At 61.9% G+C, this 14,313-nt stretch overlaps 1 protein-coding gene across 1 annotated transcript in view; it reads left to right on the top strand.

The window, feature by feature from the left end:
• CHD3 (chromodomain helicase DNA binding protein 3) overlaps positions 1–14,313 on the top strand; it is a 52,561-nt gene that overhangs the window by 33,019 nt on the left and 5,229 nt on the right. The window contains exons 25-37 of the mRNA XM_062512183.1: positions 194–360; positions 929–1,106; positions 1,942–2,007; positions 3,027–3,112; positions 4,082–4,215; positions 5,655–5,799; positions 6,458–6,620; positions 7,762–7,874; positions 8,599–8,734; positions 9,553–9,651; positions 10,403–10,519; positions 12,203–12,311; positions 13,694–13,826. Of these exons, the coding sequence (XP_062368167.1) occupies positions 194–360; positions 929–1,106; positions 1,942–2,007; positions 3,027–3,112; positions 4,082–4,215; positions 5,655–5,799; positions 6,458–6,620; positions 7,762–7,874; positions 8,599–8,734; positions 9,553–9,651; positions 10,403–10,519; positions 12,203–12,311; positions 13,694–13,826 (1,646 nt within the window). The remainder of the gene's footprint in view (positions 1–193; positions 361–928; positions 1,107–1,941; positions 2,008–3,026; positions 3,113–4,081; positions 4,216–5,654; positions 5,800–6,457; positions 6,621–7,761; positions 7,875–8,598; positions 8,735–9,552; positions 9,652–10,402; positions 10,520–12,202; positions 12,312–13,693; positions 13,827–14,313) is intronic.

Raw genomic sequence — 14,313 nt, 5'->3', positions numbered from 1 at the left:
CCTGTGTCCCACCATGTCCCAGTGTGTCCCACCATGTCCCAGTGTGTCCCACCACGTCCCAGCCATGTCCCAGTGTGTCCCACCATGTCCCAGTGTGTCCCAACCATGTCCCAGTGTGTCCCAGCCATGCCCCAGTGTGTCCCACCATGTCCCACCGTGTCCCAGCCACGTGTCCCTGGCTGTGCCCACTCAGGGGACAACAAGGAGGAGGACAGCAGTGTCATCCACTACGACAACGAGGCCATCGCTCGGCTGCTGGACCGGAACCAGGACGCCACCGACGACGCCGACGTGCAGAACATGAACGAGTACCTGAGCTCCTTCAAGGTGGCCCAGTATGTCGTCAGGGAGGAGGACAAGGTGGGCCGGGGACATTTGGGGACATTTTGGGGGGATTGAGGACATTGGGGGGATTGGGGACATTGGGGGGTTTGGGGAGATTGGGGACATTTGGGGAATCGGGGGGATTGGGGACATTGGGGGATTGGGGACATTGGGGGAATTGGGGACATTGGGGGAATTGGGGACATTGGGAGGATTTGGGATACTGGGGACATTGGGGACTTGGGGGACATTGGGGACAGGGGATGGTGGGAGTGGTGGAGCCTGGAGGGGCTTGGAGATGAGAGATGGTGACTAGGTGGAGGGTCTGGGGACAGTGGGATGGGGACACTGGGGACAGAGGGATGGGGTCACTGGGATGGGGACAATGGGATGATGGAGTTGGGGACCCTGGAGAGGATGGGGACAGTGGAGATGAAGATGAGGATGGAGATGGAGATGATGAGGATGATGATGATGATGATGATGACGATGGAGACAACAAGGACAGGGACGCTGTGCCCAACGCTGACCCCTGAGCCGCCGGTGACCCCGGGTGACCCCGGGTGACCCCAGGTGACCCCAGGTGACCCCGTGTGTCCGACAGATCGAGGAGATCGAGCGGGAGATCATCAAGCAGGAGGAGAACGTGGACCCCGACTACTGGGAGAAGCTGCTGAGGCACCACTACGAGCAGCAGCAGGAGGACCTGGCCCGGAACCTGGGCAAGGGCAAGCGCGTGCGCAAGCAGGTCAACTACAACGACGCGGCCCAGGAGGACCAAGGTGGGCACTGGGAGGGACTGGGATGGACTGGGATGGGACTGGGATGGGACTGGGATGGACTGGGATGGGACTGGGAGGGACTGGGACACACTGGGAGGGACTGGGATGGGACTGGGATAAAACCTGGGCAAAGGCAAGCGCGTGCGCAAGCAGGTCAACTACAACGACGCGGCCCAGGAGGACCAAGGTGGGCACTGGGAGGGACTGGGATGGACTGGGATGGGACTGGGAGGGACTGGGACACACTGGGAGGGACTGGGATGGGACTGGGATAAAACCTGGGCAAGGGCAAGCGCGTGCGCAAGCAGGTCAACTACAACGACGCGGCCCAGGAGGACCAAGGTGGGCACTGGGAGGGACTGGGATGGGACTGGGATGGACTGGGATGGGACTGGGAGGGACTGGGACACACTGGGAGGGACTGGGATGGGACTGGGATAAAACCTGGGCAAGGGCAAGCGCGTGCGCAAGCAGGTCAACTACAACGACGCGGCCCAGGAGGACCAAGGTGGGCACTGGGAGGGACTGGGATGGGACTGGGATGGACTGGGATGGGACTGGGAGGGACTGGGACACACTGGGAGGGACTGGGATGGGACTGGGATAAAACCTGGGCAAGGGCAAGCGCGTGCGCAAGCAGGTCAACTACAACGACGCGGCCCAGGAGGACCAAGGTGGGCACTGGGAGGGACTGGGATGGGACTGGGATGGGACTGGGATGGGACTGGGAGGGACTGGGATGGACTGGGATGGAACTGGGATGGACTGGGATGGGACTGGGACATACTGGGAGACGCTGGGGGCGCGGTGTCCCCAACGCTGTCCCTGTCCCCAGACAACCAGTCCGAGTACTCGGTGGGCTCCGAGGAGGAGGACGAAGACTTCGACGAGCGGCCAGAGGGTGAGTGGCACCTGTGTCAGCTGTGTGTCACTTCAGTGTCACCTGTGTGTCACCTGTGTGTCACCTCAGTGTCATCTGTGTCCTCAGTGTCACCTGTGGCACCTGTGTGTCATCTCAGTGACACCTGTGTCACACCTGTGTGTGTCACCTGTGTGCCACCTGTCACCTGCGTGTCACCTGTGTCACTTGTGTGTCACCTGTGTGTCTCCTCTGTCACCTCAGTGCGTCCTGGGGAGGGTCACGTGGCCCAAAGGGGTTCAGGTGGCCCAAAGGGGGTTCAGGTGGCCCAAAGGAGGGTCAGGTGTCCCAAAGGGGGTTCAGGTGGCCCAGAGGGGGTTCAGGTGGCCCAAAGGGGGTTCAGGTGGCCCAGAGAGGGGGTTCAGGTGGCCCAAAGGGGGTTCAGGTGTCCCAAAGGGGGGTCAGGTGGCCCAGAGGGGGTTCAGGTGGCCCAAAGGGGGGTCAGGTGGCCCAAAGGGGGTTCAGGTGTCCCAAAGGGGGGTCAGGTGTCCCAAAGGGGGTCAGGTGTCCCAAAGGGGGTTCAGGTGGCCCAGAGGGGGTTCAGGTGTCCCAAAGGGGGGTCAGGTGTCCCAAAGGGGTTCAGGTGTCCCAAAGGGGGTTCAGGTGTCCCAAAGGAGGGTCAGGTGGCCCAAAGGGGGTTCAGGTGGCCCAAAGGGGATTCAGGTGTCCCAAAGGGGTTCAGGTGTCCCAAAGGGGGTTCAGGTGGCCCAAAGGGGGTTCAGGTGTCCCAAAGGGGGGTCAGGTGGCCCAGAGGGGGTTCAGGTGGCCCAAAGGGGGGTCAGGTGGCCCAAAGGGGGTTCAGGTGTCCCAAAGGGGGGTCAGGTGTCCCAAAGGGGGTCAGGTGTCCCAAAGGGGGGTCAGGTGTCCCAAAGGGGTTCAGGTGTCCCAAAGGGGATTCAGGTGTCCCAAAGGGGTTCAGGTGTCCCAAAGGGGGTTCAGGTGGCCCAAAGGGGGGTCAGGTGGCCCAAAGGGGGGGGTGCTGACCCTTCCCCTCCCCCCAGGCCGACGTCAGTCCAAGCGGCAGCTGCGGAACGAGAAGGACAAACCCCTCCCCCCACTGCTGGCCCGGGTGGGCGGCAACATCGAGGTGAGGGGACACTGGTGGCATCTGGGGACACTGGTGGCATCTGGGGACATCCCTGGGCACTGGGGACATCCCTGGGGACATCCCTGGGCACTGGGGACATCCCTGGGGATTGGGGACATCCCTGGGGACATCCCTGGGGACATCCCTGGGGACTGGGGACATCCCTGGGGAGTGGGGACATCCCTGGGGACATCCCTGGGGACTGGGGACACTGATGGCATTTGGGGACACTAATGGGGACTGGGGACATCCCTGGGGATTGGGGACATTCCTGGGGACATCCCTGGGGACTGGGGACACTGATGGCATTTGGGGGACACTGATGGGGACTGGGGACATCCCTGGGGAGTGGGGACATCCCTGGGGACATCCCTGGGGACTGGGGACACTGATGGCATTTGGGGGACATCCCTGGGGACATCCCTGGGGACTGGGGACATCCCTGGGGATTGGGGACATCCCTGGGGACATCCCTGGGGACACTCAGGGGATTGGGGACATCCCTGGGGCTTGGGGACACTCCCGAGGTCACCTGGGTCATCTCCAGGAGGGGTCAAGGGGTGCTCGGACACCTGAGTGACCCCTCCACACCTGGACCCCAATGTCCCCAATGCCCCAAACATCCCCAATGTCCCAGGTGTGTCCTCTGTGTGTTCCCAATGTCCCTCTGACCCCCTAGTGTCCCAAACGTCCCCGATGTCCCCTGTGTCCCAAACGTCCCCGATGTCCCCTGTGTCCCCACTGTCCCCGATGTCCCCACTGTCCCCTGTGTCCCCGATGTCCCCACTGTCCCCTGTGTCCCCACTGTCCCCTGTGTCCCCGATGTCCCCACTGTCCCCTGTGTCCCCACTGTCCCCTGTGTCCCCACTGTCCCCTGTGTCCCCGATGTCCCCACTGTCCCCTGTGTCCCCACTGTCCCCGATGTCCCCACTGTCCCCGATGTCCCCACTGTCCCCTGTGTCCCCCCAGGTGCTGGGGTTCAACACGAGGCAGCGCAAGGCGTTCCTCAACGCCGTCATGCGCTGGGGGATGCCCCCCCAGGACGCCTTCACCTCCCAGTGGCTCGTGAGGGACCTGCGAGGGAAAACGGAGAAGGAGTTCAAGTAGGTGACAGAGGGGACAGCTGGGGACACCGGGCATGGGACAGCTGGCAACACTGGGGACAGCTGGGGACAGCAGGGATGGGTGGTGGCACTGAGGAGAGTGCAGGTGTCGCAGACAGCTGGTGACATCGAGGATAGTTGGTGGCATCAGGGACAGCTGGTGACATCGAGGATAGTTGGTGGCATCAAGGACAGGTGGTGGCATCAGGGACAGGCAGAGGTATCAGGGACAAGGGTTGACACCAGGTGGTGGCACTGAGGACAGGTGGTGGCAGACTAGTGAGGTGCCTGTGTGTCCCCATGTGCTCTCTGTCCTTTTGTCCCCGTGTCCCCTCATCTTGCTGTGTGTCCCCAATGTGTTCTCCATTGTCCCATGTCCTTCTGTGTCCCCTGGTGTCCCCCCGTGTCCCCTGGTGTCCCCCCATGTCTGTGTCCCCTGGTGTCCCCTTGTTGTCCCTTGTCCCCCGATGTCCCCGATGTCCCCGTGCCACATGATGAGCCCTTACTCAGCCGAGCGCCGTCACTGTCGGTGTTCCTGGGGACCGGACGAGGCCGTGTCCCCCTCAGCCCGACACAGAGCCACCCCCGATGTCCCCATGTCCCCTCGGGGGGCCGGGTCTGGCCCAGGGGACGCCAGAGCGGTGGCAGGTCCCTGCCGTGACCGGCACAGCCCCAAAGGGCGCCGTGACGAGGGGACGGGCTGATGGTGCGGGGACATCGGGGACATCGGGGACATTGGGGACACTGAGGACATCGGGGACACTGGGGACATGGGGTGGATTAGGGACACTGGGGACACTGGGGACATGGGGCGGATTGGGGACACTGGGGACATTGAGGTCATTGAGGACACTGGGAGACACCAGGGACACTGGTGACCCCAGGGACATTGAGGACACTGGGGACAGGATCTATGGGGACAAGGCACAGTGGGGACAGTGACCCCAGGGACAGGATCTGTGGGGACAGTGACCCTGCGGCAGGGCGGTGACAGTGGCGGCAGGTGGTGGCAGTGGGTGGTGACAGTGACCTCAGGGCAGTTTGGTGGCCCTGGCAGGGTGGTGACACAGGATGGTGGCAGTGGCAGTGGGCGGTGACAGTGACCTCAGGGCAGTTTGGTGGCCCTGGCAGGGTGGTGACAGAGGATGGTGGCAGTGGCAGTGGGTGGTGACAGTGACCTCAGGGCAGTTTGGTGGCCCTGGCAGGGTGGTGACAGAGGATGGTGGCAGTGGCAGTGGGTGGTGACAGTGACCTCAGGGCAGTTTGGTGGCCCTGGCAGGGTGGTGACAGTGACACTGAGGCATGGTGGTGGCAGCGGACGGTGGCAGCGCCAGCGGGTATTGGCAGTGGCAGGGGGTGGTGGCAGTGACCCCGGGGCAGTCTGGTGGCAGCGGGTGGTGGCCCTGGCAGCGGGTGGTGGCCCTGAGCGCTGTCCCCAGGGCCTACGTGTCCCTGTTCATGCGTCACCTGTGCGAGCCGGGCGCCGACGGCTCCGAGACGTTCGCGGACGGCGTCCCCCGGGAGGGGCTGTCCCGGCAGCAGGTGCTGACCCGCATCGGAGTCATGTCCCTCGTCAAGAAAAAGGTACCTGCACACCTGGGGGGGACACCTGGGGACACACCTGGGACAACCTGAGCACCTGGGGACACATCAGGGGACACCTGGGGACAGGCTGAGCACCTGGGGACACACCTGAGGAGAGCCTGAGCACCTGGGGACACATCAGGGGACACCTGGGGACAGGCTGAGCACCTGGGGACACACCTGGGGAGAGCCTGAGCACCTGGGGAAACATCAGGGGACACCTGGGGACACATCAGGGGACAGCCTGAGCACCTGGGGACAGCCTGAACACCTGGGGACACACCTGGGGACACCCTGAGCACCTTGGGACACACCTGGGGACAGCCAGGAACACACCTGGGGACAGCCAGGAACACCTGGGGGCACATCAGGGGACACATCAGGGGACAGCCTGAACACCTGGGGACAGCCAGGAACACCTGGGGACAGCCAGGAACACCCCTGGGGACACCCTGAGCACCTTGGGACGCACCTGGGGACACACCTGGGGAAGTCCTGAACACCTGGAGTGTGTCCCTGGAGTTGGAGCACATCAACGGGCGCTGGTCCCTGCCCGAGCTGTGGGGGGAATTTGGGGGTTTTGGGGCTCCCAGGAAGGTTTTTGTGGTTTTGGGGGTGGGTTTTTGGGGTTCCCTGACCCCCTTTTCCCCCTGCCCAGGTGCAGGAGTTCGAGCACATCAACGGGCGCTGGTCCCTGCCCGAGCTGGCCCCGGAGCCCAGCGCTGACTCCAAGCGCTCGTCCCGCGCCTCCTCCCCCGCCAAGACCGGACCCCCCAGCCCCGAGCAGAGCGGCCCCCCCAGCCCAGAGCCCCCCACACCCGGTACCGGACACGGGGACACCCGGGGGACACGGGTGGGGACGTGGGGACGGGGCTGGGGACATGGGGACACAAATGGGGACAGGGATGGGGACAAGGATGGGGACACGTGGGGGACGTGGGATGGGAATTGGGACAGGGATGGGGACAGGGATGGGGATACATGGGGGACATGGGATGGGAATGGGGACATGGGGACACGGATGGGGACAGGGATGGGGACACGTGGGGGACACGGGATGGGAATTGGGACAGGGATGGGGACATGGGATGGGAATGGGGACATGGGGACACGGATGGGGACAGGGATGGGGACACGTGGGGGACACGGGATGGGAATTGGGACAGGGATGGGGACATGGGGACAGGGATGGGGACAGGGATGGGGACAGGGATGGGGATACATGGGGGACATGGGATGGGAATGGGGACATGGGGACACGGATGGGGTCAGGGCTGGGGACATGTGGGGGACATGGGATGGGAATGGGGACATGGGGACACAAATGGGGACAGGGATGGGGTCAGGGATGGGGACACGTGGGGGACGTGGGATGGGAATGGGGACATGGGGACACGGATGGGGACAGGGCTGGGGACATGTGGGGGACATGGGATGGGAATGGGGACAGGGATGGGGACATGGGATGGGAATGGGGACATGGGGACACGGATGGGGACAGGGATGGGGACACGTGGGGGACATGGGGGGACGTGGGATGGGAATGGGGACAGGGATGGGGACAGGGATGGGGACATGGGGACACGGATGGGGTCAGGGCTGGGGACATGTGGGGGACATGGAATGGGAATGGGGACATGGGGATACGGATGGGGACACGTGGGGGACGGGGGATGGGAATGGGGACAGGGCTGGGGATGTGAGGATATGGATCGGGACAGGCCTGGGGACATGGATGGGGACAAGGGGACATGCAGGGCACATGGGATGGGAATGGGGACAGGGACAGGATGGAGGGCAGGACGTGAGGACAGGAGGGGACAGTGACGTTGGGGACACAGTGACATGGGATGGGGACAAGGGGACAGAGGGATTGGGGGGGATCCAGGGGGACAGGAGAGGGACACCCAGGGGACATGGGGACAGGATGGGGACAGATGTCCTGATGTCCCCTGTCCCCAGCCACACCGGCACCCAGCGAGCGCGGGGACGGGCCAGGGCCACCCCCGGACAGGGACGAAGGTGACACCAGGGACGAGAAGGAGCCCAAAGGTCCTGAGAAGATGGAGACAGATGTGAGTGACACAACTGTCCCCACCCCTGTCCCCACCCCTGTCCCCAGCACATCCCGTTCCCAGTCCCCAGTGTTCTCCTTGTCCCCAATTCCATCCCATCCCTGTCCCCTCCCTGTCCCCTGCTGTCTCCTCTCTGTCCCCAGTCCTGTCCCCACCCTGTCCCTGTCCCCAACTCTGTCCCCAATCTTGTCCTTAACTTTGTCCCTGTCCCCAGTTCTGTCGCCAACCCTGTCCTCGTCCTTGTCACCAGCTGTGCCCTCATTGTCCCCAGCCCTGTCCCTGTCCCCATGTCCCTGTCCCCATGTCCCGGTCCCCAGCCCTGTCCCTGTCCCCTCTGTCCTCACCCTCCATCCCTGTCCCTGTCCCCATGTCCCTGTCCCTGTCCCCTCTGTCCTCACCCTCCATCCCTGTCCCTGTCCCCATGTCCCTGTCCCCATGTCCCTGTCCCCATGTCCCTGTCCCTGTCCCCTCTGTCCTCACCCTCCATCCCTGTCCCTGTCCCCATGTCCCTGTCCCCATGTCCCTGTCCCCAGCCCTGTCCCTGTCCCCTCTGTCCTCACCCTCCATCCCTGTCCCTGTCCCCATGTCCCTGTCCCCAGCCCTGTCCCTGTCCCCTCTGTCCTCACCCTCCATCCCTGTCCCTGTCCCCAGCCCTGTCCCCCTCAGAGTTGGGGTGATGTCACGATGTCACACCGAGGGTGACACCCCCTCCTTGTCCCCTCAGCCTCCTGTCCCCGAGGTGCCACCGTCCCCAGGTGATGGCAGCGAGGCCGAGGGGCCCCGCAAGGGGGACGAGGATGAGGGGTCCGGACACAGAGACCCCGAGGCCGAAGGGACCTTGGCCCGTGAGGAGCGGCCAGGTGAGACCCCCCCCGAAATCCCAGGAACCCAAAATCCCAGAAACCCCAAATCCTGGGAACCCAAAATCCCAGAATTCCCAGATCCCAGGAACGTGAAATCCTGGGAACCTGAAATCCCAGAATTCCCAAATCCTGGAAACCCGAAATCCCGGGAACCTGAAATCCCAGAATTCCCAAATCCTGGGAACCTGAAATCCTGGGAACCTGAAATCCCAGAAACCCAAAATCCCAGAAACCCCAAATCCTGGGAACCCAAAATCCCAGAATTCCCAAATCCCGGGAACCTGAAATCCTGGGAACCCAAAATCCCAGAAACCCAAAATCCCAGAAACCCCAAATCCTGGGAACCCAAAATCCCAGAATTCCCAAATCCCAGGAACCTGAAATCCTGGGAACCCAAAATCCCGGGAACCCAAAATCCCAGAAACCCAAAATCCCAGAAACCCCAAATCGTGGGAACCCAAAATCCCAGAATTCCCAAATCCCAGGAACCTGAAATCCTGGGGACCCAAAATCCCAGAAACCCCAAATCCCGAGAACCCAAAATCCCAGAATTCCCAGATCCCAGGAACCTGAAATCCTGGGAACCTCAAATCATGGGAACCCTAAATCCCAGAAACCCCAACTCCTGGAAAACCCAAAATCCCAGAAACCCCAAACCCTGAAAAACCCTAAATCCCAGAAACCCGAAATCCTGGAAAACCCAAACTCTGGGAAACCCCAAATCCTGAAAAACCCCAAATCCTGGAAAACCCCAAATCCCAAAAACCCCAAATCCCAAAAACCCCAAATCCCTGACCCCCACATCCCCCCTGCAGGTGCCGAGGCCGAGAAGGGCCCGGGGGGGGACAAAGGGGACGAGAAAACCCCGGAGGAGGAACCCAAGGAGCGCCCGGGGGACCCCGACCCCAAAAGAGGTGCTGGGGGCGGGGCTTAATGAAAAGGGCGTGGCTTAATCTGGGTGGGTGGGGCTCAATAGAAAGGGGGGCTTGGGGTTGTTTTGGGGTGGTTTGGGGTATTTTGAAGGGGCTGGGGGTGTTTTGGGGTGCTGGTGGTGATTGATGGTGGCTGGGGGTGTTCTGAGGGTGTTTAGGGTGATTTGGGGGTGTTTTGGGGGGGCTGGAGGTGTTTTGGGGTGTTTTGGGGTGGTTTTGGGGTTTTGGGCTGTTTGGGGTTCTCGGGATATTTGGGGTGTTTTGGGGTGGTTTTGGGGTGGCTTGGGGTGTGTGGGGTTGATTTGGGGTGGGCTGGAGGTGTTCTGGGTTTTTTTGGGGGGGACTGGAGCTGTTCTGGGGGTGTTTGGGGTGAGCTGGAGGTGTTTTAGGGTGGGCTGGGATTGTTTGGGGTGGTTTGGGGTGGCTGGGGGTGTTCCGGGGGGGGTTTTGGGGTGATTTGGGGGTGTTTTGGGGTGGCTGGGGGTGTTTTGGGGTGGTTTTGGGGTGGCTAGGGGTGTTTTGGGGTTTTTTTGGGGGGACTGGGGCTGTTCTGGGGGTGTTTAGGGTGGGCTGGGATTGTTTGGGGTGTTTTGGGGTGGCTGGGGGTGTTCCGGGGGGGGTTTTGGGGTGATTTGGGGGTGTTTTGGGGTGGCTGGGGGTGTTCCGGGGGGGGTTTTGGGGTGATTTGGGGGTGTTTTGGGGGTCTCAAACACGTCCCTGTCCCCCCCCCCAGAGGACACAAAGACAGAGAAGGATCCTCCCAGGCCGGACCCTCGACCCAACGGGCGCCGGGACGAGAGAGCCGAGAAACCGCGGTTCATGTTCAACATCGCCGACGGGGGCTTTACTGGTGAGACTGGGGATACTGGGAGGGACTGGGGATACTGGGAGGGACTGGGAGAAACCGCGGTTCATGTTCAACATCGCCGACGGGGGCTTTACTGGTGAGACTGGGGATACTGGGAGGGACTGGGGATACTGGGAGGGACTGGGAGAAACTGCGGTTCATGTTCAACATCGCCGACGGGGGCTTTACTGGTGAGACTGGGGATACTGGGAGGGACTGGGGGTACTGGGGAGGGACTGGGAGAAACCGCGGTTCATGTTCAACATCGCCGATGGGGGCTTTACTGGTGAGACTGGGGATACTGGGAGGGACTGGGGATACTGGGGAGGGACTGGGAGAAACCGCGGTTCATGTTCAACATCGCCGACGGGGGCTTTACTGGTGAGACTGGGGATACTGGGAGGGACTGGGGATACTGGGAGGGACTGGGAGAAACCGCGGTTCATGTTCAACATCGCCGACGGGGGCTTTACTGGTGAGACTGGGGATACTGGGAGGGACTGGGGATACTGGGGAGGGACTGGGAGAAACCGCGGTTCATGTTCAACATCGCCGACGGGGGCTTTACTGGTGAGACTGGGGATACTGGGAGGGACTGGGGGTACTGGGGAGGGACTGGGAGAAACCACGGTTCATGTTCAACATCGCCGACGGGGGCTTTACTGGTGAGACTGGGGATACTGGGAGGGACTGGGGATACTGGGAGGGACTGGGAGAAACCGCGGTTCATGTTCAACATCGCCGACGGGGGCTTTACTGGTGAGACTGGGGATACTGGGAGGGACTGGGGATACTGGGGAGGGACTGGGAGAAACCGCGGTTCATGTTCAACATCGCCGACGGGGGCTTTACTGGTGAGACTGGGGATACTGGGAGGGACTGGGGATACTGGGGAGGGACTGGGAGAAACCGCGGTTCATGTTCAACATCGCCGACGGGGGCTTTACTGGTGAGACTGGGGATACTGGGAGGGACTGGGGGTACTGGGGAGGGACTGGGAGAAACCACGGTTCATGTTCAACATCGCCGACGGGGGCTTTACTGGTGAGACTGGGGATACTGGGAGGGACTGGGGATACTGGGAGGGACTGGGAGAAACCGCGGTTCATGTTCAACATCGCCGACGGGGGCTTTACTGGTGAGACTGGGGATACTGGGAGGGACTGGGGGTACTGAAAGATACTGGGGGACACCAGGGTGGCACTGGGGGGATACTGGGAGGTACTTGGGGAGACTGGGGGTTACTGGGGATACTGGGAGGTACTGGGGGATACTGGGGGGACACTGAGAGACATCAGGGGACACTGGGGGATACTGGGGGACAGTGGAGGACACTGGGGGATACCGAGATACTGGGAGTTACTGGGGTTACTGGGAGGTACTGGGTGACACTGGGGGACACTGGGAGACACTGGGGGATACCAGGGGGACACCAGGGGGGCATTGGGGGATACCGGAGGACACCGAGGGACACTGGGAGATACTGGGGCATACTGGGAGACACTGGGAGGACACTGGAGAGACACCGAGGGACACTGGGAGATACTGGGGCATACTGGGAGACACTGGGAGGACACTGGAGAGACACCGAGGGACACTGGGAGATACTGGGGCATACTGGGAGACACTGGGGGGACACTGGAGTGACACGGGGGGGTCCCCCCTGACCCTCTTCCCCCTCCCCAGAGCTGCACACGCTCTGGCAGAACGAGGAGCGCGCCGCCATCTCCTCGGGGAAGCTCAACGAGATCTGGCACCGGCGCCACGACTACTGGCTGCTGGCTGGGATCGTGCTGTATCCTTGGGGGAATTCTGGGGGTCCCCGGGGGGCTTTGGGGTGTCCCTTTAGGGATTTGGGGTGTTCCCGTGGGGCTTTGGGGTGTTCCCATGGGGCTGGGGACGGTGACACGGTGAGGGTGACACTGGCACCTGGCTGCTGGCTGGGATCGTGCTGTATCCTTGGGGGAATTCTGGGGGTCCCTGGGGGGATTTGGGGTGTCCCTTTAGGGATTTGGGGTGTCCCTGGGGGGATTTGGGGTGTCCCCGGGGGGATTTGGGGTGTTCCCAGGGGGATTTGGGGTGTCCCCATCACATGCTGGGGGTTGTTGACCTCCCTGGACTGGAGAGGAGAGGGTGACACGGTGAGGGTGACACGGTGAGGGTGACACGGTGAGGGTGACAGTGAGGACAGGGTGACAGCGAGGACAGGGTGGCATCCATGCTTGGTGTGTGGATGTGGGGGATGTTGGGGACGGGGCGATGTGGTGACACGGTGACAGTGTCACATGGTGACATTGTGACACAGTGACATGGTGACACTGACACGGTGACAGTCCTTAGCTCGCAGCCACGGCTACGCACTGGATGTGGGGGATGCTGGGGACAGGGTGACATGATGACACGGTGACACGGTGACACGGTGACAGTGTCACATGGTGGCAGTGTCACACGGTGATATGGTGACACGGTGACACAGTGACACGGTGACAGCGTCACACAGTGACACAGTGACACGGTGACAGCGTCACAAGGTGACACAGTGACATGGTAACAGTGTCACACGGTGACATAGTGACACGGTGACTGTCACACGGTGATATGGTGACACAGTGACGCGGTGACACAGTGACTGTCGCATGGTGACACAGTGACACGGTGACAGTGTCACACAGTGATATGGTGACACAGTGACGCGGTGACACAGTGACTGTTGCACGGTGACACAGTGACACGGTGACAGTGTCACACGGTGATATGGTGACACAGTGACATGGTGACATGGTGACTGTCACACGGTGACACAGTGACACGGTGACGGTGTCACACGGTGACATGGTGACACGGTGACAGTGTCACACGGTGATATGGTGACAGTGACGCGGTGACATGGTGACTGTCACACGGTGACACAGTGACATGGTAACAGTGTCACACGGTGACAGTGTCACAAGGTGACACGGTGACAAGGTGAGTGTCACACAGTGACATGGTGACACAGTGACAGTGTCACATGGTGACACAGTGACATAGTGACATGGTGACAACGACACACTGACACAGTAGAAGTGTTACACGGTGACAGTGACATGGTGAAACAGTGACATGGTGACACGGTGACACGACACAGTGACACGGTGACAGTGTCACACGGTGACAGTGACAGTCCTTAGCCCTCAGCCACGGCTACGCGCGCTGGACCGACATCCAGAACGACGGCGCCTTCGGGGTCATCAACGAACCCTTCAAGGGCGAGGCCTCCAAAGGGAATTTCCTGGAGATGAAGAACAAATTCCTGGCGCGACGCTTCAAGGTCAGCGCCCGCGGTGGCAGCGGGTGACAGCCAGGGGTGGCACGAGGGTGACAGCCAGGGTGACAGTGAGGGTGGCACCAGGGGTTGGGATGAGCGGGGAGGGGGCCAAGGGTGCTCGAGCACCTGGGTGGGGGTTCCAGGTGTGGGGTGAGGTCAGGGCTGCACCCGACAACACCTGCACCCTCCAGCTGTCACCAAACCCCCCAACCCCCTCCCCAAATAACCCCAACCCCCTCCCCAAATAACCCCAAACCCCTCCCCAAATAACCCCAACCCCTCCTCTAATAACCCCAAACCCCCTCCCCAAATAACCCCAAACCCCTCCCCAAATAACCCCAAACCCCCTCCCCAAATAACCCCAACCCCCTCCTCTAATAACCCCAACCCCCTCCCCAAATAACCCCAACCACCCTCCCCAAATAACCCCAAACCCCCTCCCCAAATAACCCCAACCCCCTCCCCAAATAACCCCAAACCCCCTCCCCAA

Source organism: Cinclus cinclus, chromosome 34 (genome assembly GCF_963662255.1).
Source record: "Cinclus cinclus chromosome 34, bCinCin1.1, whole genome shotgun sequence".
NCBI lineage: Eukaryota > Metazoa > Chordata > Aves > Passeriformes > Cinclidae > Cinclus > Cinclus cinclus.
Note: the sequence above shows the minus strand (reverse complement) of the source record. Positions and strands in the feature narration are given on the sequence as shown.